General features: G+C 40.3%; 1 protein-coding gene across 1 annotated transcript in view; it reads left to right on the top strand.

Moving 5' to 3' along the window:
- Nucleotides 1–582: 582 nt before the first annotated feature.
- Nek9 (NIMA related kinase 9) overlaps nucleotides 583–25893 on the top strand; it is a 39881-nt gene continuing 14570 nt past the window's right edge. The window contains exons 1-14 of the mRNA XM_048361922.1: nucleotides 583–946; nucleotides 3985–4162; nucleotides 6626–6681; nucleotides 7217–7287; nucleotides 9689–9794; nucleotides 11738–11869; nucleotides 14139–14249; nucleotides 15288–15352; nucleotides 18680–18730; nucleotides 19056–19248; nucleotides 21430–21574; nucleotides 22666–22866; nucleotides 23027–23073; nucleotides 24571–24726. Coding sequence (XP_048217879.1) covers nucleotides 728–946; nucleotides 3985–4162; nucleotides 6626–6681; nucleotides 7217–7287; nucleotides 9689–9794; nucleotides 11738–11869; nucleotides 14139–14249; nucleotides 15288–15352; nucleotides 18680–18730; nucleotides 19056–19248; nucleotides 21430–21574; nucleotides 22666–22866; nucleotides 23027–23073; nucleotides 24571–24726 — 1731 coding nt within the window. The 5' untranslated portion in view covers nucleotides 583–727. The remainder of the gene's footprint in view (nucleotides 947–3984; nucleotides 4163–6625; nucleotides 6682–7216; nucleotides 7288–9688; nucleotides 9795–11737; nucleotides 11870–14138; nucleotides 14250–15287; nucleotides 15353–18679; nucleotides 18731–19055; nucleotides 19249–21429; nucleotides 21575–22665; nucleotides 22867–23026; nucleotides 23074–24570; nucleotides 24727–25893) is intronic.

Here is a 25893-nt window from a genome sequence, read left to right as displayed (position 1 = left end):
ACATTTGTGGAGTGCATTTCCGATCCCTTGATGACCCGAGGGCAGGGAGCATCTTCCTGCAGATTATCCGTTCTCAAATAGGGTCCGGCATCTATGGCTCAAGGAATGTTTCCTGAGAACAGACGGCCAGAGATCTGGAAAACTCTGGATGCTGTCTGGAAAAGGAGAATGGGGAAGCGAGGTGCGGGAGAGTGGACGTTAGAGTATCTTTAGAATTTGTTAGGAGGGCGGAGGGAACTAGAGTAGCCACCGGTGAAAGAGCAGAGAGGAAAGTTATTTCGGCTATTATTCTGCCAGGAACTGCTTCCCCAGTCATGGGATGGCGGGTGAGGCTGGACGAGCTCCAGACCTCAAAGCTATAAGCGGACGCAGCCATGGATGCAGGGATGCGGGGAAGCTAGGGTTAGCAGGCCCCGGAGAGCCTTTGCCCCACCGAGAACTGACGGTCCCCAGTGCCCTAACCCCGCCGAAGGCCATGCTTCCACGCCATCCCCCGCCCGGGCCCCGAAGGAAGGAAGCCCAAGCAGCGAAGGAGGCGGAGGAAAGCCTCGCCGGGGGCCGGAAACGCTGAGAACCACTTCCGGGTCAGGGGTCAGGAGCCACCATGGAGCTTAGCCGAGGCCGTAGGGCCGACGGAACCGCGGGTGGGCGTCTGAAGTGAGGAAGGCGCTGTGCGGTGGGCGCTTCCCGGGACACGCGGGGCCGGTGTCCCGGAAGGGCCGCCGCCATGTCGGTGCTGGGCGAGTACGAGCGACACTGCGATTCCATCAACTCGGACTTCGGGAGCGAGTCCGGGGGTGGCGGGGACGCGGGCCCGGGGCCCAGCGCCAGCCCGGGGCCGCGAGCCGGCGGCGGCGCGGCGGAGCAGGAGGAGCTGCACTACGTCCCTATCCGCGTCCTGGGCCGCGGCGCCTTCGGGGAGGCCACGCTGTACCGCCGCACCGAGGTAGCGGCCCTCGGCCCTGGCTGCGGCCGGCCGCCCGCCCCGAGCCCCTGCTGGCCCACCCCGCTTTGCGGCCCCCAGCCAGGCTCAGCCCGCGTCTTGAGCCGACTCTCTTTTAGCTTTAAGACGCCCGCTGAGCACGTGTCTCAGGATCTTCCACACTACTTATGCATTGGTTAGATCACCAGTTTCACTAACTACTGCTCATTTTTGTCTAAACGGGGTCGCTGAGCAAAGCACCGAAATGTCTGACTTGTAGTTTTCCCCATTTGTAAAATGGACTTAGTGATGATTGCTTAAAAAAAAAAAAGCCGTCCATTTTTAAAAGATTATTTTGAGAAGCAAGTGAAGGTGCTTTGCAAACTGTAAATTAAAGTGTTATAAGAACGAAAGGTATTGCCAAAACTTCCTTCCTCTCTAGTTCTCCGTGGTTGGGTTGGGGAAGAGAAGCATAGCTTCAAAAAATAGCCTCACTTGCAGCACCTCTGCTAGTTTTGTTACCATTTTTAAGTTCCGAAGTGGTCAATCCGTCAATCATTCGTTGAAAATTACTGAGAAGATTGCCCTGTGTTGGTTTCTTCAGTATTTATCCTGCAACTTTTGTGCATGGAAAATGCTGTATTTGTGTGTTCTGAGCCATTATATCTTAACTGTTAGAGAAGCAACGACTCCTTTGAGAACCCAACGTAAGCAAAGTGATCTTCCCCCTTCCCCTTCATCCACGTTCGTATTTACGCACGGTCCTTTGGAGACTCCCATGGATCACGGATTCCCAAATTCAGAATATGTACCAGCTTAAAATCCTGTAGTGCTTATTCTACTTCCAAAAGCTAACCCTAAATTGGATTTGATCATTAAAGTCTGAAAACCCTAGCTTTAGGGTAAACATTTAATGAGAACTTGCTGAGGTGGCCGTGTTCCCCCTGCAGTGCAAGTGTTTGTTCCAAACCAGCATGTGTTGTTTGGTTTGATTTTCTGTGCGGTGGAAGAACTTAGGAAGCCTTGTGAATGCTAGGGAAATGCTCAACCATTGAGTTACCCACCCCCCCCCCAGCATAAGGCTGAAAGATGGGTGTGCAGTGGTTGCAAGAGAGTATCTTTAAATGTTCTTTTTTATTTTAATACACATTGATAGATACAATGTTAGATTTTCAGTCATCTTTTTAAAATTTACACTCAGTATAAAGTGAGCATTCATGTGGGTATTACCTACTTAAAGTTGAGAAGGAAATCTTAGAACTAGTTTCACATCGTTTTTTCACATCCTATTCCATTATAATCATGTTGAACTTGGTTATTAGTTTTGAGTTAAATTTGATTATACTTCCTCAAAATTGTAGCATTAGCTATATCACTAAATATTTATTAGATCTATGAATTAACAAAAACTTCTTGGAGGGGGTTGTAGTGGGGTTTTAACTCATAGGTCTTGGACTTGCTAGGTATGTATTCTACCACTTAAACCATACCTTCAGCTCTTATAATTATAAGCAGTCCTTTTCCTCAAGGTTCAAATTCAGTGACATGTTAGCCGTGTAACAAATAGCATTTCAGATGTTAATGTGAACAAAAGAACAAGAACTGACAGATATGATTTCAGTGATTGCTAAAAATTAAGGAGGTGGTTTCATTAAATAAATATGTGGCAAAAGGTTCATAAAAATTTTCCGGCTGGGCGCTGGTGGCACAGGCCTGTAATCCTTGCTACTCAGGAGGCTGAGATCTGAGGATCAGGGTTCGAAGCCAGCCTGGGCAGAAAAGTCCCCATGAGACTCTATCTCCAATTAACTACTCAAAAACCAGAAATGGGACTGTGGTTCAAAATGGTAGTGTTAGCCTTGAGCAAAAGAACTCAGGGACAAGGCCCCAGACTCAAGCCCCGCAACAACAACAAAATTCCCCAATTACTTAAAGGCCTGGCAGAGGCATTCACGAAGAGTGTTATATAGTTGGGGATGCTTATGAGCTGGGAATCAGTATCTGGAAAGAATTAGATCAGAAAAGGGAGTAAACATGAGCTACAGGTAAGTTTTTATAAATAGAGGAAAATGTGATATGTAAAAGTGTGAAAGACGATAAAGGTGCAAACTGGGATATGACTGGTTCTCATCCAGAAGCAGTATATAAAAAGAACTAATTAGGTCTAAATTTATAAAAACCAGACAAGTTTAGCACTTCCATTTTACAATAAGGTATTGATCGTCCTGTACTACTCTCTTCTTCCCCTATATTCTATCCCTACTGCAGTCTCGGAACATGACTACCTGTTTTGTAGCCTCCCCTTTTAGTAGGATTTTTGAGGTTTCCCACCCTATATCTTTTCCTAGTAATGACAAGATGCAGATTAACTCTGATCTTAATTAAATCTGAATTAACTAATCTTTTTTTATGTTGTTGTGGGGCTTGAGCTCAGAGTTTTGGTGCTGTCTCTAAGCTTTTTGCTCAAGGCTACTACTCTTACCACTTTTAGCCACAGCACCACTTCTGGGTTTCTATGGGCTAATTGGAGATAAGAATCTCATAGACTTTGCTCCCTGGGGTGGCTCTGAACCCAGAATCCTCAGATCTTAGCCTCCTGAGTAGTTAGGATTATAGGCATGAGCCTCCAGCACATGGCCTTTATCTGTAATCTTCATGCTTTGTTTTCTCCAGTTCTGCAATAAATTGCAGTGTTCAATTATATGTAGAACTTTTATTTTTTATTTTTGCAGGCCTGAACTCAGAGCCTGAGCCTGAGCACTGCCTCTGGCTTCTTTTTGCTCAAGGCTAGCACTCTACTACTTGAGCCACAGCTGGCTAGTTTTCTATATGTGGTGCTGAGGAATCGAACCCAGAGCTTCATGTATGCAAGGCAAGCAATCTACCTCTAGGCCATATTCCCAGCCCTATGTAAGACTCTTAAATACCGTATAAAGGAAAAAGTAAAAGTCAATCAGTCTTTGCCCCTCTAGGAAGTTTTCTTTCTAAGCTTACAGGTCCAGGTACGGATGCTCTTACTGCTAAGCAAGAGGAAAGTACAATACACCATCACTGTGTTGCAGGATGACTCACTAGTTGTGTGGAAGGAAGTTGATTTGACCCGGCTCTCTGAGAAGGAACGTCGTGATGCCTTGAATGAGATCGTTATTCTGGCACTGCTGCAGCATGACAACATTATTGCCTACTACAATCACTTCATGGACAATACCACCCTGCTGATTGAGCTTGAATATTGTAATGGTAAGGTAGGATTTAGTGGGACTTTCTCCACAAGTTATTTTCCTTCCCATAGCACATATGGTGATAAAACTTTTAAATGGATTTCTTAAGTTAAAGGCAGATGGTTGAGACCTTGGAGAGTTATGAAGAGGTGCTATACAAATAATGTGATGGATTCTTTCTTACAATCCTAGTTCAATATTCAAATTAGTTTTCCATTTGGATTTTACATTTATTTTTCATGGCTTTTTGTCTTGAAATGACATTACTTACAAATTATAGATATGGTGTGGTTTAGATACTGCACAGTATGATATTTAATGAAGTGATATTTGTTTTAACTACAGCTAAAGCTGCCCTATTGAGAAATGGTCCCAGGTCATAACTGAATAAATATGACTATTAAGCACAACCTTGCTTTTCTAGCCTGTTTCTCTATTTTTTTTTAATTGGAGACAAGATCATGCTTAATATCTCAGACTTGCCTTGAATTTGTGCTCCTTCTGTCTCAGCCTTCTTTGTGCTGAAAATCAGGCATGTGCTACCACAACTGGTTTCATTTTCCGTCTAAGCATTGTTGGTTAGTTGTTCAAACAGGCTGAACCTACATCCCAAGTTCTACTACCTTCTAGCATTGTAAACAAGAAACTTTGCCTTGGTTTCTTCATCTTAAAATGAGTTTGTTGATCACAGTACCTACTTTCTAAGGATTATAGTAAATGAATGTGTAAAATTTACAGCATATGTAGCAAGTGATTCATGCCAATTATACTACCTGTTACCTTGTTATACAAAGGGAATTTCTAAAGCCCTTTTCTGAGCAGTATGCTAAAGATACAGAATCTACAGCACTTAACAGCTTTACTGTCTAGACTTGTGGTTCAGGATTGTTTCTGGTTCTAACTTATTATATAAGATAGTACACCTTTTTGGGGGACGGGTGGTGCCAGTTCTGGGGTTTAAACTAAGGGTCTGTCCCTGAGATTTTTTTGCTCAAAGCTAGTGCTCTACTACTTAAGTCACAGCTCCAATTCCAGCTATTTTTGGTAGTTAATTGCAAATAAGAGTCTCTTGAGCTTTCCTAATACTACTGGCTTTGAACCATGATTCCCAGACCTCAGCCTCCTAAGTAGCTAGGATAACAGGTGTGCGCCACTGGCACATGACACAACTTTTTGAAATAGCAATAGCCTTAAGTACTTAACTTCCTTTGTAGTTAGGAAGTTCTAGAACAAATGATAGTTGTTAGAACTCTAACTAAATTAGAGTAAAAGAGAAGTTGTAGAACTTTAGCCCAGAGTAAAGTATTGTAGCTGTGGGTGGGAAATAAAATGAACACTGATCATTTGCAGTCTTTATTACTTGATAAAGGAAAGAGAAAAAAGTTCTCATTTAACCCACAGGGGGGAAAAAATAGTAAATGGAGTAATGACTGGAAGATCTAGGAGTAGCCCCTAACATTTTAAGAAAACCTTTTCAGAAGGAAGTGAAAATAAACACCCTGTATATATGAAACATTGTATTATAGATGTAACCCAAACATTTTAGTAGTCATACTTGGAGAATTATTACAAGTGATTGCAGATTCCTTAAAGTTCTACAAAAGACACTTATCTGACTTTGAGGCTATTTCACTAATTGAAATCCTACACAAATGATCTTTACTCTTTTCTTTGTTTTGTTTTGTTTTTGGCCAGTCCTGGGCGTTGGACTCAGGGCCTGAGCACTGTCCCTGGCTTCTTCCCGCTCAAGGCTAGCACTCTGGCACTTGAGCCACAGCGCCACTTCTGGCCGTTTTCTGTATATGTGGTGCTGGGGAATCGAACCTAGGGCCTCGTGTATCCGAGGCAGGCACTCTTGCCACTAGGCTATATCCCCAGCCCCCCTGGCTTCTTTTTGCTCAAGGCTAGCACTCTGCCACTTGAGCCACAGCGCCACTTCTGGCCATTTTCTATATATGTGGTGCTGGGGAATTGAACCCAGGGCCTCATGTATAAGAGGCAAGCACTCTTGCCACTAGGCCATATTCCCAGCCCTCTTTTCTTAAATGTCATACTTAGGCATGGGTGATTGTACCCCTGTAATCTCAGCTACTCAGGAGGCAGAGACAGGAAGATCAAAAGATAAAAAAAACAAAAGGTTGGGTACACAGCTCAAGTGATTGCCTAGCAAATGTGAAGCTCTGGGTTCAATCCCTTGTACTACTAAATTAGTTAATTAAAGTGTCATACTTCTCATTTTTTAAAGTGATCCTTTTTTTATTAGGGAAAAGTATTTCTGAAAGCATTTCTGACATGGAAATTGGAAGAGTAGTTTTATACCCAGGTGAAAAACCAAGAGGGAAGAAGTCATTTCCTTTGGGAAGGAAGCAGCATCCTTCACGTCAGCTGTTAATACCTTGTGAGATAAAGGATCCAAGCTTTGATTTATTGAAGCATTCAAACCTGTTTTTGTTTTGTTTTGTTTTGTTTTGCTTAATCGCAGGAGGAAACCTGTATGACAAAATCCTCCGTCAGAAGGACAAGTTGTTTGAGGAAGAGGTAATTTATGTGTCTGTGAAAGGAAGCTAGAGTTATAATGTTTAATTTCTGAATTCTGGTTCTGTATTTACTCTTCCAACAATGAAGAGTGACTTTTTCCTTTTGTACAGACCCCCTCCAGGCTCTGATATTCTTGAGAAAGGAAACATAACAAGGAAGCTGTTCATAGCTCCTTCCTAAAGGTTTTACCTCCACATCATGATTCACTATGGGCTTTCTTTCCTGGTTCCTTTACTGCATACTAGTATGCCCAGTTTTCTATGCCTTTGCATTTTTCCTGGGTTTCTTTCCTCGGGTCTGCTTACCACACTATATTTTGTACCAACATCCAAACTATATTATGATGGCCTGCTTTTTCCCCTACTAGTTTTCTTTGCCTCCTCAAACCTACAAGCAAGCGATGTCAAGTCATGTTGATTTATAACCTCTAGTTGCAGCTTCCTTGTGTGTGTGTGTGTGTGTGTGTGTGTGTGTGTGTGTGTGTTTATTTTAATGAAGTCTTTGTTTCCAATCCAAATTTATTTTATGTTTGCAGATGGTGGTGTGGTACCTTTTTCAGATTGTTTCAGCTGTGAGCTGTATCCACAAAGCAGGAATTCTTCACAGGTAATAAATAAAATATATGGGGTAGATTCTTTCCTATCTAATTGCCACTTTGGTGCCTCCTATTAGCATTTTTATGTTCTTTTTTTAATTTGTTGGTTTTGAGGCTTGAACTCAGAATCTGGGCACTCGCCAGGCTAGTACTCTGCCACTTTGAGCCACAGTGCCATTTCTGATTTTCTGGTGATTAATTGAAAAAGAGTTTCACAGCCTTTTCCTGCCTGGGTTGGCTTTGAGCCGTGATCCTCAGATCTCAGCCTCCTGAGTAGCTAGGATTACGGGCAAACACCACCATCACCATCCATTTTTATGTTCTTTGATTAAGGAGTCAAGGTTTTTTCCCAGAAAAAGTGCATATCCTCACTTTCTCAAGTTCAATCATTTTTGTGATCTACAAAGAATCTCCCCTAAGTGCCACTGATAATTCTTTTAGATGTATCCTAGAGTTTACTTGATTAATTCATCAATAAAGCCTAGAAAGTGCTATAAAAAGTCATATTGGGGGGCTGGGAATATGGCCTAGTGGCAAGAATGCTTGCCTCATATACATGAAGCCTTGGGTTCAATTCCCCAGCACCACATATATAGAAAACAGCCAGAAGTGGCGCTGTGGCTCAAGTGGTATAGTGCTAGCTTTGAGCAAAAAGAAGCCAGGGACAGTGCTCAGGCCCTGAATCCAAGGCCCAGGACTGGCAAAAAAAAAAAAAAAGTCATATTGGTTGGAATGCATAGCAAGCGTGTGCAACAATGATTAGCAATTATTTTTAATTCTATGCTGAACCTACTAATATAAATTCAATTTTATTTTCCCAGTTAAAAGGCAAGGAACTGGGGTGTAGCTCAGTGATAGAGTGGTTGCCTAGCAAGTGCAGTGTTCTGGGTTCAATACCCAGTACCAATCAAGAAAAAGATAGGGGAAAAGAAGACAAGATTAAATGTAGAAGGAAAGGGAATGCTGAGAGAATTCATGTTTTTTTTTTTTTGTATAGTCTTAAAGATTTAGAGCCTGGTACTGGTGCCTCACACCTGTGATCCTAGGTCCACAGGAGGCTGAGATCTAAGGATTACAGTTCAAAGCCAGCCCAGGCAGGAAATTCCATGAGACTCTCATCGCCAATAAACTACCCAAAAAGCCAGAAGTGGAGCTTTATTTGATGAACTTTCCACTCACTTCTAGCTGTAGATAAGAATCATTATAAGAACATTTCTGCATCATTAAACCCTTCGTGAGTCATTAGAACATTCTACATCATTAAACCCTTAAGTGAGTCACTGACCATTGCCAGCAATTAATTATTCCAGAGTTTCTTTTTATTAGTTTGTCCATTTAGTTAACACATTTATTGAAAGCTGTTGAATGCACACTGTTACTTTAGTTTTTAAAGTTAAGAGACATTCTGATTTAAGTCACATCTTTTAATAAAGCCAGAGTGTTTATTTTATTTTATATATGGGAATTCACCTTTAAAAGATTAGCCAGTAACTTAGGTAATCTAAAGCAATCTAGTTATGTTGTTGTTGACATCTGCAGCCTCTTCTCCTGCCTTTGCACATTATTTGAAACTATGACACCACTCAAGTGTTAAATTACCTTGTCATCAAAATTCAGGGAATTGGGCTGGGGATATAGCCTAGTGGCAAGAGTGCCTGCCTCGGATACACGAGGCCCTAGGTTCGATTCCCCAGCACCACATATACGGAAAACGGCCAGAAGCGGCGCTGTGGCTCAAGTGGCGGAGTGCTAGCCTTGAGCGGGAAGAAGCCAGGGACGGTGCTCAGGCCCTGAGTCCAAGGCCCAGGACTGGCCAAAAAAAAAAAAAAATTCAGGGAATTGCCAGGCACTTATAGCTCAGATCTGTCATCCCAGCTACTTAGGAAGCTGAGATCTGAGCATTGCAGTTCGAAGCCAGCCCAGGAAGAAAAGTCTGTGAGATTTTTATTTCCAGTGAACTACTCAGAAGAAGCCAGAAGTGGCACTGTGGCCCAAGTGGCGCCTTATGCACAAAGAAGCTCAGGAACAGCAGTCCGGCACTGAGTTCAAGCCCCAAGACCAACAAAAAAATAGAAATTAAAATTGTAAAAAGTCTGGGAATACTTATAGTTTCATAGGCAGAGAATCTTATAGGATTATGGTTGGCTGGGACACTATCTCATCTAATCAATCTTTTCCTAATAACATCAGTGGTGTGGGTGACAGTCTTTTACTGTCAAGCCCTAGAGAATATTAGCTGCCTGCCTTTACTCCCTAAGTTCTCTTTAGTGTTAAAATGTGTTTGAAAGTGGGACATTTAGGGCCCTGTAACAAAAAGCAGAGGAAACATTCATTTTTATTCTGTACTAACCTTGGACTGGGTAGCGGATGGGAATTGTTATAGAGACTTAATAGGCATTATCTTTTTTTCAGAGATATAAAGACATTAAATATTTTTCTGACTAAGGCAAACTTGATAAAACTTGGAGATTATGGCCTAGCAAAGAAACTTAATTCTGAGTATTCCATGGCTGAGACGGTGAGTATAGGTTGCCCCCCCTCCAGTGTAAAATATAAATAACTGTGCACTGCAAATCTTGCTTAGTCTTCCAGTATTCTTGCACATTTTACACACTACTAATTCAAGTCTTCAGATGTCTTTTTCTGGGCCCACTTGTAGTCATTTTTATGAGTAGATGTTCTTTCCAGACTCATTGTCCATGTAACCACTTTAACTTCATAGGTTTTTCCAACACTCATTATATGCTTGTCTAAAAGAAACAAAATGCTGTACTTTTTTTTTCTTCCAGCCTAACATTTTCAGCATATTTTATTTTATTTCCTACTTAATGTTTGAAGCTATGGTGTTGGATATTTCTTTGTGTTGTCTTTGAATGTTGCTTCTGGTTCACTGAGAAGCCCTACATTGCAAGCTGAGGCTAATGCCAGAAAACAATTGTTCTGTCATACACAGGTTATATTGGAGAGCTAGCTCTCTTCTTACCTGATTTGGAGAAAGACCATTGGTTAGAAAGGAGACGTAAATTGATCTTAAGATAGTGATATTATCTTTTGACAATTATAAAACCCAATTATTACTCTTCTGGTTGTACAGTACTGTCTCCTTAAAAGAACTTGGAAATGTAAGTTAATAAAGTTAACTTCATCTTTGATAATGTCAAGATAGTCTGCAAGCAATTTAGACATTCAGTGTTTAGAGTCTGTTTCAGGAACTCAATTGTATGATGGTGGCCAAACTAAGCGTCTTAAGGAAGCAATTGTGTCCTTATATGGAATTTTTTTTCTTATTAGGAACAATCTGGCAAAACCAAGAGTTGACTTCTTTTTAGCTTGTTAGATGCAATGAAGGAATTACATGAAAAAATACAAATGAAAATTTCTTTGCTTATTAAAGATGTCTGTCAGTGTTGTTATAATTGCTGGGCATACATTGTCTCTTAATTTTTAGAGTGTCTATACAGAAGATTTTTATTTCCTGTCCCTTTCTTTGTGAGTTTTTATTGTTTTTTGTTTTTGATTTTTGAGACAGATGTGGTATGTAACACAAGCTGGCCCTGAATTCAAGGTTCCCTTCTCTCATCCTCCTGAGTCTGACTAGGATTACATTATAGGCATGTACCACCATATCTAGCTTCCAAGCCTATTTTTGTATCTGACGTTTTTTTTTTTTTTGTTTTTTTTTTGCCAGTCCTGGGGCTTGGGACTCAGGGCCTGAGCACTGTCCCTGACTTCTTTTAACCACAGCACCACTTCTGGCTTTTTCTGCTTATGTGGTACTGAAGAATTGAACCCAGGGCTTCATGCATGCTAGGTACGCACTCTGCCACTAAACCACATTCCCAGCTCTCCAAGCCTACTTTTAAAGTAAAAAACAAATCCTGCTTTATTTCTGGAAGTTTGAATTACTGAAGCTCTCTGTTTAATGTGTCAGGGTGGTACATCTTGACACATGAATAAACCCACTTACTGCAAAAAAAAAAAAAATGTTTTCCACACTCCAGAGTTATGTTAACAGCATCAAATGTCAAGTGAGCCATTTAGAAAGTTTCACTTACATTCCAGTTAGGACTTTTAACCTGTTTATTCAGTTGCTATTTCCCCACCACCATTGTTTGACTATTTCCCATTGGTAAGCTTTCAGCGTGACTCTGTCTGAATGCAGTCTTTAATAGAACTTGAGTGCTTGAAGCCTATGTGAGGATTATGCACAAGTCTATGTAGAACTCAGAGAGCTATCGAACCTCCCTGGTCAAACAGTGTCTTTTCCACAGATTATCCTTTTATAATTTGATAGGTGTGAAGTTTTTCATCATAGTAGCATCATCTCAAAACTATTTCACAATCTATTAATGAGTGCTTTATGGTTATTATTCCTAACTCTTTGAAAATTTAATTTAGCTGTTGAACTATTAATTTAGTTACCTCAGGAGAGAAGTTACCTTTCTTTTCTTTGTTGTTTAGCTTGTAGGAACCCCATATTACATGTCTCCAGAGCTCTGCCAAGGAGTAAAATACAACTTCAAATCTGATATCTGGGCAGTAGGCTGTGTCATTTTTGAACTACTTACACTAAAGAGAACATTTGATGCCACAGTAAGTTGGTGGATTATCCCCATATTGTGAATGATACATTTTGGTTAAGTGATCATTTATCTTTGAACTTGGGACTTTTATTGTTTTTATTGTTTGTTTCAGGGCTTTGGGATCATTTAGCTTGCTAGCTCACAATTGACTCTATCACCTGAGCCACACCTCTAGCTCATGCATGGCCTCCTGAATTCTCATACATAAATCACCTATAGTCAAAAATAACCTATAGTCAGACACTGAATCCTTAGTATATTAAAATGTAATAGGCCATATTTACCTCTGACTGAATTCCTCATTGCAGTAATCATAATCTAACAGTTTGTTGACTATAATTTTAAAACTAGCTTTAGGGTTATCTATATGATATTACAGTTTAAAGAATGACATCATTTCTTAACCTGATGCTAGTGGCTCATACCTGTAATCCTACCTACTCAAATATGAGAATTGTGGTCAAAGCCAGCCCAGACAGGAAAGTCTGTGAGACTCTTACCTCCAATTAATCACCAGAAAACCAGAAGTGGCGCTCTGGCTCAAAGTGGTAGAGTGCTAGCCTTGAACTGAAGAAGAGTTCAGAGACAATGCGTAAGCCAGAGTTCAAGCCCCATGACCAACTCCACCCCCCCCCCCCAAAAAAAGAAAGAAATTGGGGCTGGTATGTGGCTTAGAGTTAGAGTGCTTGCCTAGCATGCAGGAAGCCCTGGGTTCTGTTCCTCAGTACCACAGAAAAAGCTGGTGCTGTATCTCAAATGATAGAGTGCTAGCCTTGAGCACAGACAGGCTCAGGGACAGAGCCCAGGTGCTGAATTCAAGCCCCAGGACTGGCAGAAAAAAAAAAAAAATGATGTCATTTCTTGAGCTTCATCCACATAATTTTTTGTTAAAAACTAAAGTGAGGCTGGGAATATGGCCTAGTGGCAAGAGTGCTTGCCTTGTATACATAAAGCCCTGGGTTCGATTCCCCAGCACCACATATATAGAAAATGGCCAGAAGTGGCGCTGTGGCTCAAGTGGCAGGGTGCTAGCCTTGAACAAAGAGAAGCCAGGGACAGTGCTCAAGCCCTGAGTTCTAGCCCCAGGACTGGCCAAAAAAAAAAAAAAAACAAAAAAAACCTAAAGTGAATTATCCAAAACCTCAGTGTTTTAATATTTTTATGAAAAATCACATGCTTATTAAAAATTCATTGGTTTATGGACAATGTGTCACTTTAGGAATTTTTTTCTTTTTACTTTTTTTAAATTAAAAACCATGAAGCACATCTTGTTAAAATGCAGGTTGTTTGTTAGCTAGTCAGAGTCAGGAAGAGAGGATATTCTGCATTTCTAGCAAACTCCCAGACAGTGCTGGTGTCACTACTCCATGGGCTGTGCTTTGAATAGCTGAAATAAATTCATTTCCATTCTCCTTCAGCCAGGCATGAAAATGTAGACAAACCATTTCTTTGATCCTCTGTAGCATTATCTATAATATGGAAACTATGTATCTCTTTCACAGAGATTTTCTGATATTGTATGTGAAAAACACAAATGTAACAGTGCAAACTCATCAACCTTTCAAGAAACCTTTTTACTTTTCCAAATCCAGAAGTTTATTTTGGTATACTGTATCATCTAATTCTCCTAAATAATATAGTAAAAATAACTTTTGGAGTCAGCTTCACTTTGATTGGAATGATGGCTCCATGTTTTTTCTGTGTAATTTATCTAAGTTGCATTTTTCTGTTGTACAACTTGAGAATAATAATAACTTTATTGTGATGTATTTTTAAGGATTTAAGAGGATCATGTATGTAATATGCCTATCTAGTTTATAGTGATCTTTCAGTAAAGTGGTGATGGTGGTAGCAATATTATAATACTATAATTATCACCTTATAACATGCTTTGTCCTTTGTATTGTGTTGTTTATTATTTTGCTTGTTAGTCATTATTGGGATGTCTACATTAGTAGGCAAATTAGTTGACAAGGGATTTAAGACCAAGAAGCATGGCTAATTAGACTTTCCTGCTTTCTGAGATTCAGTTCATGAGTCAAATTATAATCAGAGCAACATGCTATTGGCCACACAATCATAGCTTTAAACCTCAAGTTGACTGGTTAGCTTTATTCCATCTGATAGCAGCAGTATATTCCCAGCCTCTTACTGATAAATACTAATAATTAGAAAATTTAATCAGAACTTATGTGGACCTATCCATCTCTGATCCCTGCTGGTAGATTATAATGTATCTTTATGTAGCCAGAAAAAATGCAGTTATAATTTTCTCATAGAATCCACTCAATCTGTGTGTGAAGATTGTTCAAGGAATTAGGGCCATGGAAGTTGATTCCAGCCAGTACTCCTTGGAATTGATTCAAATGGTTCACGCATGCCTTGACCAGGTAGGTATACCTTACATATTGATTTTAGTGTCATGCTTTTCCCTTCCAGCCTCAATGTTTGGAGTATGGCCACACAAAAGCACATCTACCTCCCCAAGGTAGATTCTGGCTGTACCAAGAATAAACATTGGCAATTCATGATAGTTACGTGCCTCAACAAACACAACCTTCCTTTATTCTGCTCTGTAGGTATTTATTTGTGAGACAGTTTTGATACCTAAATTCTGCTCCATTTTTTTATGGCAAGATTCATTTCTGAAGCCGGGTGATAGCGATTCATACCTGTAATTCTAGCTACTGAGACTTAGGATCTTGGCTTGAAGCCAGCTTAGGAAGAAAGTCCATGAGGCTCTTAGCCACGTAACTAGCAAAAAGTTGGAATGGACCTGTGGCTCAAGTGATAAGAGTGCCAGCCTTGAATGGAAAAAGCCAAGTGAGAGTCTGAGGCCCCTAAATTTAAGCCCCAGCCCCAGCATGGGGAAGAAAAAAAGATTAATTTCTTTTAAGTTGATTTTTGTAAAATCGTAGTTAGTGATAATTTAGACTGCCTAATGTATAAAACATATATAGTTCTATTATAATTCCCTTACTGTGCATGTAATACTAATATTATTCTAAGTATTGTCAGAGAACTACTGATACTATAATTCCCAATAAGTAGAGGATTTACAAGTAAAAGTGAAAATTTCTGGGCCCTTCCACAGGCCAACAGAATGTCTGGATAAAACCAGAAGTCTTTATGTGTAACAGGTACACCAAGTGATACTTTGGTGTTGTATGTATTGAAACATGAGAGCTGCTCTAATTGAATAATAATGAAGGTACATTGTAAAATTCCTTGTTCATGTGCAGTGTTGTTGAAGATAATGAGAGGCATTACATGTGGAATATGACATAAGAAATTACTGTTTTTGAAATTAAGGAATAATAATATACAGAAACCTTAAATTCAGCCTTCTAAGAGGAAAAATAATTCCTCAATAGACCCCATATTACTCATCCCCTTAAATGAAAACTAATACTGTTTTGCTATCTTAGGATCCTGAGCAGAGACCCACTGCAGATGAACTTCTAGATCGTCCCCTTTTGAGGAAACGCAGGAGGTAATGTACAAAAATCACCTCATTGTCTTTCCAGAGATGGTTGAGAGTAGTAGAGGAGTGTTTCCTAACTTGGCCTCTCTAGTGCTATTTTCTACCAACCCCTGCTTTCATTTTTTTTTTTTGGCCAGTCCTGGGCCTTGGACTCAGGGCCTGAGCACTGTCCCTGGCTTCTTCCCGCTCAAGGCTAGCACTCTGCCACCTGAGCCACAGCGCCCCTGTTGGCCGTTTTCCATATATGTGGTGCTGGGGAATCGAACCGAGAGCTTCATGTGTAGGAGGCAAGTGCTCTTGCTTTCATTTTTTGAGGATGCCTCTTATTTCATTCTGAATTTGTATAGAGACCCAAAAGCCCCTAAATGGGTTTTTTTTGTTTGTTTGGTGCCATCCTGGGGCTTGAACTTAGGGCCTGGGCTGTTCTTTAGCTCTTTGGCTCAAGGCTTGCACTCTACCACTTGAACAACAAGTCTACTTCCAGCTTTTTGCTAATAGTGGAGATAAGAGTCTCTCAGATATGTCTGCTCAGGCTGGCTTCAAATGACTGTCTTCAGATCTCAGTGTCTCGAGTAGCTAGGATTACAGGTGTGGGCCACCATCACCTGGCCCTAAATGGGTTTTTTTATTGAAGAGCCAAGACATTAATATTCTTAGGCTTATGTCTTTGAAAACAAAGATTTGAAACCAATATTTTACCAGTATTAGACTTTAAACTCAGTATCTTGCTGGTTCTTTTGTTTGTAGCTTCCTTTTCAATGGGTCTCATGCTTTTTGCCTAGGCTGGCCTTGTACCACCACAATCTTTTTACCTCTGCCTGCCTACCAATTAATAGCAGTCCAGGTGTATGTCACCACACCAACTTTGGTTTTGTAGTTGTTGGGGGTTTTTCTTTTAAATTTCTTTCTTTATTGTCAAAGTGTTGTCAGAGGGGTTACAGTTTAATACGTAAGGCAGAACGTACATTTTTTATTTTTATTTTTGGCCAGCCCTAGGGCTTGGACTCAGGACTTGAGCACTGTCCCTGGCTTCTTTTTGCTTAAGGCTAGCTCTCTACATCTTGAGCCACAGTGCCACTTCTGGCTTTTTCTGTTTATGTGGTGCTGAGGAATCGAACCCAGGGTTTCATGTATGCTAGGCATGCACTCTACTGCTAAGCCACATTCCCAGCCCCTGTAGTTTTTTTAATTGTTATTTTTATGTTAGTTGGTACTGGGGTTTGAACTCAGAGCTTTGTCCTTGCTTAAGCAAATGTTTTACCACTTGAGCCACAATGCCACTTCTGGCCTTTTCTGAATAGTTTCCTGGAGATAGGAGCCTCTTGGACTTTACTGCCTATGCTGGTTTCAAACCACAATCCTCAGATCTCAGCCTTCTGAGTAGCTAGAATTACAGGCATGAGTCACCAGTGCCTGATTTCTGTGAGACATCTCCAGTTAACCACCAGAAAACCAGAAGTGGAACTGTGACTCAAAGTGATAGAGCACTAGCCTGGAGCAAAAAGAGCTCAGGAACAGCACCCAGGCCCTGAGTTTGAGCCCCATGACCACTACCCGCCCTCCCCCCCAAAAAGTATATATGGGAGAGAGTGAGTTTCTAAACAGTTGTGGGAAGTGCTCAAGAAACACAAAGCCCTATTTGGCTAGGTTAGTGGTGGTTCTAGTCCCATGACTCTCATTGTAGTGTTTCAGGAGTGTTTAAAATTTCCATTGCTTGGGGCTGAAGGCATAGCTAAGCAGTAGAGTGCCTGCCCAGCAAGTGAGAGGCTGAGTTCCAAATCCAGTAGTGCAAGAAAAAAAAATAATTCTTAGTGGTAGGAAGTTACTTGCATAAACATTCTGAAATTAAAAAAGAAAAATTACTGATGCCTGCATCCTACCACAGTCATTCAGCAGTAGAACTATAACAAACTTATGTAGAATAATAACCCTGTCCAGAACATGGATTCTAAGCGAAAGGAAAGAAGGTAGAGAATCTTGAATGCCAGGTTTTAGTTCAAGAGAGTATAGAAATATTAAGTGATTTTGAAGAGCAGTTTCCTCTTATGAGAGATGTGCCTAAGGAAGAGTCATTTAGCAATACTAGGATTAGGTTAAAATAGGCCTAATGAAAGCAGATTAGGACTCTAGTAGATGTGGCTGGCTAGGAAGCCCTACTATAGTACAAGTGGGAAGTGAAGCTGTGCACAACTAAGATGATAGGACTTGGGCAGGAAGAGTTGAATTTTAAAGGTGCTTGGCCAGGCTTGATGGAATATATCTGTATTCCCAACACTGAGGCACAAAGATTTCAAGTTTGAAGTCACCCTAGGACATACAGCTAGTTGAAAGCCAGTATGAAATACATTGTGAGATCATGTCTCAAAAACCAACAGCAAAGAAAGAAAAAGTACTGATAGGTAATCCTATAGAAATGAAATGTTGAAGAAAGAAGAAAAGGATCAGAGGGGACTGAAGTTGATTGGGAGAGAATGAGTGTTGCCAGTTACAAAAATAAGTGTCACCAAGGCACGTTGGTGCCGCATGCCTATAATCCTACCTACTCAGGAGGCTGAGATTTGAGGATCACAGTTCAAGCCAGCCTGGGCAGGAAAGTCTGTGAGACTCTTATCTCCAGTTAACCATCAAAAAGCTACAAGTAGAGCTGTGACTCAAGTGGTAGAGTACTAATCTGTGGGGGAGGAGGGGTAGTAGGGCTTGAACACAATGCCTAGAAGCTGCCCCTGAGCTCCTTTGCTCAAGGCTAGCACTCTACCACTTTGAGCCACAGCCCCACTTCCGTTTTTGAGTGGTTAATTGGACATAAGCATCTCAGGAGGACTTTTTTGCCCAGGCTAGCTTCAAATTGCAATCTTCAGATCTTAGCCTTCTGAGTAGCTGGTGTAAGCCACCAGCACCTGGCTTTAGAGCACTAATCTTAAGCAAAAACAAAGTTCTGGGACAGCATGCCCAAACAAACAAAAAGGGGAGGAGGAGTCAGAAAGATAAGCTGGTTTGGAAGAAAGATAACTAGGGCAGGATTGGAGATTTTGCATTTGGGGACCGTTGGCCAAGTAGATGGAGATGTCTGTCACATGCATCAGAGTGTTTATCATGTGTTTCCTGTTTCAAACTAGTCTGTTTCTCAGCAATAAAAAGCTAATGGCTTCAAACCCCTGGCCATTTTGTATCTAATGCCAGGACAGAGTAATTGAGTTAACAGGTATAGAGGTATTTTCCTAAAAGTGTTGTCATATTGTAGGGTGCTTATGTTTAACAAGAGAATCAATTTGAGTTGTATTGAGACATGTTGCAGTTTAGGAACCTTGCTTTACCCATGCTTTTTTTACTTGGTAGAGAGATGGAGGAAAAAGTCACTCTGCTTAATGGACCTACAAAGAGACCAAGGTAATGTTCAAATGATTCTTTATATCTTCACTTCTCACCATGAGCCTTTGCATTCGTTGTTCCTCATAGCCTTTGAAATATGTCAAGAGTCAACATGTACTTAAATGTCAGAGAGTCACTTCTGAGGAGAAAACCATAAATCACCCTCATACTAAAGTGGAAATCATTCCATGGTGAATGTTGGAAATTGTAGATGTTACAGAGCAGACTAGAATCTGTGATCAAGCCCTGAGGCAGGCTTTGCAAAGCCTGGGAATCCTAGCAGCAACCTTCTTAGATACTATTTGCATATTCAATGTGCCTTTGTTCTGGGGATTGTTGGCAGGTCCAGCACAGTGACTGAAGCGCCCATTGCTGTGGTAACATCACGAACCAGTGAAGTCTATGTTTGGGGTGGTGGGAAATCCACACCCCAGAAATTGGATGTCATCAAAAGTGGCTGCAGTGCTCGGCAGGTGTGTGCCGGAAATACCCACTTTGCCGTGGTCACAGTGGAGAAGGAACTATACACGTGGGTGGTAAGTGGAGCAGTGGTGTCAGACTGGTTGCTTACCAGGCCCATGCTGTCCTAAGCATTTGCTAGTTACCTGTGTTTCAGGACTGCAAGAGTGAGTTGGTATGTCAGCCCTTGTGAGAGCAAGGATTTGGTCTGTTTAGTTTATATGTGCCTATACCTGGAAGGAAGGGAGGAGGGGAGGGAGGGAGGGAATCTTAGGTTTGGAATCAGGCTGCATTTACAGTTGGATGATTTCAGACAAATTTGTTACTCTGTTAACATTGCTACTATAAGGGTCAGAACAGGTAGTATATGCATAATAGCTTTGTAAACAAAGCATATACCAACCATGTCAAGAAGCCTCTTAGACCCTCACCTGTGATTAAAGATGACTGGTTATATCCTCCATACACATACAAATTTTCCTTTGTTGCTGTCTAGATTCTGCCCTGTCTCTTACCTTCTTAACAAAAGGTGCTTGCTGCCTATTTCCTTATCTCTTTCTCACTCATCTGCAGTGTAGCTTCATTCCCTTCCATTCAGTTGAAATGGGCCTTGACCAAATAATAAATTGATAAAGCAAAATAGATGCTTTTTAACCTTTGCCTAGCTGGACTTCTCAGCAGCCTTTGATATAGTTGACCACTTTATCCTTCTTGAAGCTCTGTGCCATAATAGCATTTTCTCTTGGTTTTCCCCCCCACTCTCTTTAGCTGTGCCTTCTCAGGCTTATTTCAGGCTGCTCGGTTTCTCTCTGAGAGAGCTCCCCCACCCTCCCAGTGGTTTCAGATACCTTCTCAATTATTGACTGCTGTAGCCCCAGGATGTGAGAGTGGACATGCAAACTATCAAATTATTGAAATAAAGAATAAATGATTTGGCCTTTTATGGAAAGATGACTTGCTGCTATTTCCTAACACTTACCCCTTAAAGAATTAGCCCCTGGGCAGTTACCAGAAGTAGAGTGAAATCAGTGTTTTAAAAACCATTTATAGCCTGGCACCAATGGCGCATGACTGTCATCCTAACTACTCAAAGCCACCTCAGACTGGAAAAAGTCCATGAGACTTTTATATCCAATTAGCAGCAAAAATCCAAAAGTAGAGTTGTGGCTCAAGTGGTAGAGTGCTAGCCTTGAGCAAAAAAGCTCAGGGACAGTGTCTAGACCCTGAGTCCAGACCCTCAGGACCAGCATAAAAGAAAACAACAAAAATTATAAACCTGAGCACTGGTGGTTTATGCCTATAATACTAGTTACTTAGGAGGCTGAGTTCCGAGGATCATGGTTCAAATCTTGCCTAGACAGGAAATTCTGTGACACTCTATCTCCAGTTAACCACTAGAAAATCAGAAGTGGAGCTGTGGCTCAAAGTGGTAGAGTATTAGCCTTGAGTGAAGTAACTCAGGGACAGGACCTAGGCCCTAAGTTCAAGCCCCACAACCAATTAATATACATACATACATACATACACACACACATACATACACATACATATACATATATATACTTATAGTTGAATCATTGAATGAAAAAATTATTTATATATGTAATACTGTTGGAAAGCCATGAGGCCTATTCTCAGTGCTGTGTAGTAGCTTATTTTGATATAGCAAGATTTTTTTTTTTTTTTTTGCCAGTCTTGGGGCTTGAGCTCAGGGCCTGAGCACTGTCCCTGGCTTCTTTTTTTTTGCTCAAGGATAGCACTCTGCCACTTGAGCCACAGCGCCACTTCTAGCCTTTTTGTATATATGTGGTGCTAAGGAATCGAACCCAGAGGGCTTCATGTATAGGAGGCAAGCACTCTTGCCACTAGGCCATATTCCCAGCCCATAGCAAGATTCTTTATTGCTTTTCTGTGTTTCAGGGAAAAAGATTAAAATTTATAAAACTCCCAAAAGCTAGACTCTTGAAGAAAGCAAAGAAATTATATTTTTTTCACCATTATCCATGGTTAAATATGTAGTTTCAGCTTAGACTTGAAGAACAAAGACAAAATTGGGAATGTGTCCTATTCATATGGATACTTTTAAAAATCTTTACCTGTCAGCAGATGTTTTGTACTGCATATTAAAAGGTTTAATCCCCTTACCCATTATTTTCTTCAAACTATTCTTTTTCTACTGTTTATTTTTTCTTCATACGAAGTTAATAATTAGCTTTTAGTGTGAAGAGTTACAACTTCACAACCTCTTCATTTCACAGAACATGCAAGGGGGTACTAAACTCCACGGTCAGCTGGGCCATGGAGACAAAGCTTCCTATCGACAACCAAAGCACGTGGAAAAATTGCAAGGCAAAGCTATCCGTCAGGTGTCATGTGGCGATAACTTCACTGTCTGTGTGACAGGTAAGCCATTAGCAAAAGCATCTGAGAGCCATTTAGTGTAGGTTATGGTGCTGAATGCTCTTCTGTTTTATTTAACTTACTTATTTTTGTTAGTCATGGGGCTTGAACTCAGGGCCTGAGCACTGTTCATCAGCTTTTATGCTCAAAGCTAGTACTCTACCACTTTGAGCCACAGCTCCACTTCTAATTTTCTGGTGGTTAGTAGAAGATAAGAGTTTCATAGGCTTTCCTGCCTGGGCTGGCTTCAAATGCTGATCCTCAATTCCTCAGCCTCCTAATTAAGTAGGATTGCAAACATGAGCCACCAGTGCCTGCCTGTTTTAGATGGGATTTTATAACAACAACCAAAATTCAAAGAACCAAAAGACATGAAACAAATTACCTCATTCCTAACATTTCCAGTTTACTTTGCTATGAATTAGGAAGTCAGGTGGATAACACAGGTTGTGGTGTAGACTAGGGAGACATTTGTTGTTTTTGGAAAAATGAAAATAATCTCACTACCTGTTCAGACTATGAATAGCACAAAATTAGGATGAAAAACAAAATCTAGTTTTGGTTTTGTCATCACTTTATGAAATCTTAGTAATTCTGTTTTTACCTATAAAATAGAGAAAATTCTAGTGAAAATGTTGTCTTTAACTACTACTTTTTTTTAGAACATCATAGAACCTAGTGCTGGTGGTTCATACCTGTAATCTTAGCTACTCAGGAGGCTGAGATCCAGAGGATTGCAGTTCACAGCCAACCTGGATTGAAAAATCTACAAGAATCCATCTCCAAAATAACCAACAAAAAACAAGGGCTGTATGATTTACATGCTAGAGCATCAGCTGAGCAAGCAGGAGGACCTGAGTTCATACTCCAGTACTGAGGAAATAAAAACAATTAAAAAATTATTCATTACAGTGATACTGTATATGACTCCTTAACTAGAAACAGCTCTAGACATAATATGGTTTATCATTTGGACTTCTGATGTAATCACGTCACATGAGATCATTGCTGGTACAGTCTTCATTCCATCCCTACTCAGTTTTCTAGTTGGACAAAATTAAGTCATTCTGATGATGCTTTTCTTCCTTGTCCAGATGAAGGTCAGCTCTATGCCTTTGGATCTGATTATTATGGCTGTATGGGGATGGACAAAATTGCTGGCCCTGAAGTTCTGGAACCTATGCAGCTCAACTTCTTCCTTGACAATCCGGTGGAGCAAGTCTCCTGTGGGGATAATCATGTGGTAGTTCTGACACGAAACAAAGAAGTCTATTCTTGGGGCTGTGGTGAATACGGTAAGTATAGGCCAAGTGTACAACTTGATTTCAGGCTGGGTGCATCTAAGCACATCATATAGCCCTGTTTGAGAAGTGTTAATTAGCAGAAGCGTATAGAGCATCCTCATTGGGATGAAGGTCCTCATCATAATGGCTTTCTTTCTTATGCATGTTTCAGGACGTCTAGGGTTGGATTCAGAAGAGGATTACTGTACACCACAAAAGGTAAAGTCAGAAGCAGTTTCTTAAACATAACTCCTAAAAACATATCCTTTCCCACATATCACTTACTCCTCATATTAGGATGTTTATTTCTGAAAAATTTCCTGTCTGGGAGACTGACCATCTGAGACTCTTAACTAAGCTCTGTGGACTTATCATCTAAATAAGTCAGAAAGCTGACAGAGTAGATATAGGTAATGTGAACACTGTGGTATCATATCACCAGTACTAGAACATGTACAGCAAAAAAGGCCCTAGAAAATACAGGAAAGCAATGTATCTCCTAACCAACAACAGACATTTTCCCTTCATTTTTATACAGTTGAACACTAGATGAATAGTTGTTTTTGCTTAGAGATCATGTAGTCTGAAACACCTATCTAACTACTGTTGAGACTATCCGAGCTGGCTTTCTGAGAAGCTCACGAATCTCAAGCTAGCTGAGGGAAAAGCACAGTCACATCTCTCATACTCCCTGAGGCATAGGTTTATACCCACTAGAAGATTGGCTATCATCCACTATAGTACTTAGTGTTACCAGTTTTTATTTACATCCTAAACATGTTGTGGAGACCATTCTCAGTAGAATTCATAGCTGTTCCTTTTCTCCTAAAGAGGCTGTAGTAGAAACTTGAGACTTACATTTCGCAAGTCACCATCATGCACATCAGTCACCCTCTCATTCTTCAGCCTTGTGTACTTAGCTATAGAAGGATGTATTTGGAAATCTACTACTTACTTACTCTGTCACTTTGTGTCTGTGTGTAAGTCCAGAAGCTTAAACTCAAGTCCCTGAGCTTTTGTGCTCGAGATTAGCACTCTACCACTTGAACCACAGCTCTGCTTCTGGCTTTTTGTTGGTTAATTGGAGATAAGAATCTCACAGACTTTTGTGCCCGGGCTGGCTTTGAACTAAAATTCTCAGATCTTGGCCTCCTAAATAGCTAGGATTACAGGCATGAGCCACTGGTGTACAACTCTATCACATTTTTATTTTTAATTAACAGATCAGTGGGCTAGAGGCATATTGTGTCAGCCTAACAAACATGAGGCTCCAAAAATCCAGTACTAACAAAAAATAAGACCAGATCAGGATCCAAAGGGCTGCTGAATTTTTTCTGTAAATGTCAAGACACCCTCTGTCTCATTGGACAAAGCCAGTGAGAGTTTAAAGCTAATCCTTTCCTACCGCTTGTATTGCTCTTTCTCTGAAGTTTTTTCCAGAGAAGGAAGACCTGTTGCTAAAACAAATGTACAGAATCTGTCTACTTGATGGTTGTCCTAGAACTGCCACCTTTTCCTTTATATTTAAAAAATTGAGTTCTATGTTGTAAAGAGTAGCCTTCAAACTACTAGGCAAATCAGAAAAGAACAGATCAACCTTATTTCCTTATAATCATTCTTCTGAATGTAGCAGGTCACTTTGTGAAAGACTGAGGGGTTTTCCTAATGTAAATGAGGTACTTGAGTTTTTTTTTCTGATTTATTCCTTCCTTGTAGGTGGATGTTCCCAAGGCCTTAATTATTGTTGCTGTTCAGTGTGGCTGTGATGGGACCTTTCTGCTAACTCAGTCAGGCAAAGTGCTGGCCTGTGGACTCAATGAGTTCAACAAACTGGGTCTGAATCAGTGCATGTCTGGAATCATCAATCATGAAGTGAGTGCCCCTTTGGTGCCCTGAGCACACTGGCAGAACTACTATAGATTGGAATATCTTTGGAATGCTGTTATTGGTTAGTGACCATGGAATTTGATTTAAGAATAAAGTAATGCTTTCACACATATTGTATTTGGCAAAAGAGGACAGCCACAAAATACATACTGTATGAATAAGTGTGAAATTCAGCAACATTCAAAATTAACTTACGATGGCACAAGTCAAGAGAAGTTCCTTCTTGAGGAATATGGGTCTTAACAAAGAAGTGAGAGGGTTACCCATTATCTCAGGGTAATGTTTTTGTCTTTGTCTTAGTAAGAATGATTTTACAGTCACAGAAAAATTATCAGACTGTGCAGTATATTCCAGTATGTTAGTTATAGCGCAGTAAAATTGATTGCAACAAACAAAATTGTAGAATTCAGGTTCTATTATCATTGCGATAGAAACAAGAAAATTACTATGAAAAAGAAATATTCTAATATATCACCTTCCTGGAGAGATTTTTAGATTATTGTTTCCAAAACACTGCTTATTAATGTAATTACCACTCTCCTCCTTCAAGGACATCACCAAATTAACCAATGATAATAAGTCTTAGTTTTTCTCTTCATGTAATGTAATGAATTTTTGTTATTTCTAAAGAGTCAAGTTAAGAGACATAAATTCCCTCACTTGATGAAAAAGGATAGAATTAATTTTTAAGCAGTCCCTGATGTAGTGCGTCTTAGGAGATTACAAATGAGGGCAAAGCTGAAGAGTGTCTGTGTAATTTGAAAGGTTTATTCTGAATTACTGCTTGATTTTTGCATTTTGTTAAGACACTAGATTTGTTGTGAAATTTTAGCTTATTTGAGAGTATTTTTTTAATATGAACTTAGAAAGCCTTATGGGTTTTAAAAAGTAAGGAATCATTACTCTGGGGGTGAAATTAAATCTCAGTAACTGATTACTTAAGGCTGGAGGGATTCTTCTGATTTTAATTTTCTTTTCCTTGCCCTTGTTAGGTGTGCAGCCAAAACAAATGTCAAAGATTCTGTCCTTAAAAAAACACCTTTTACAGTGGTGTTCATGTATTGCACAGTTAACTCAGAATATAAAAATGTGTTGTCAGAAAGTCCTGCTTTGTGTGCTAAATTCTTGTTTACATGTTGAGCTTATTTCTTC

Source organism: Perognathus longimembris, chromosome 14 (genome assembly GCF_023159225.1).
Source record: "Perognathus longimembris pacificus isolate PPM17 chromosome 14, ASM2315922v1, whole genome shotgun sequence".
In the NCBI taxonomy this organism is placed as follows: domain Eukaryota; kingdom Metazoa; phylum Chordata; class Mammalia; order Rodentia; family Heteromyidae; genus Perognathus; species Perognathus longimembris.
The sequence above is the reverse complement of the archived record's forward strand: the minus strand, read 5'-3'. Positions and strand labels throughout refer to the sequence as shown.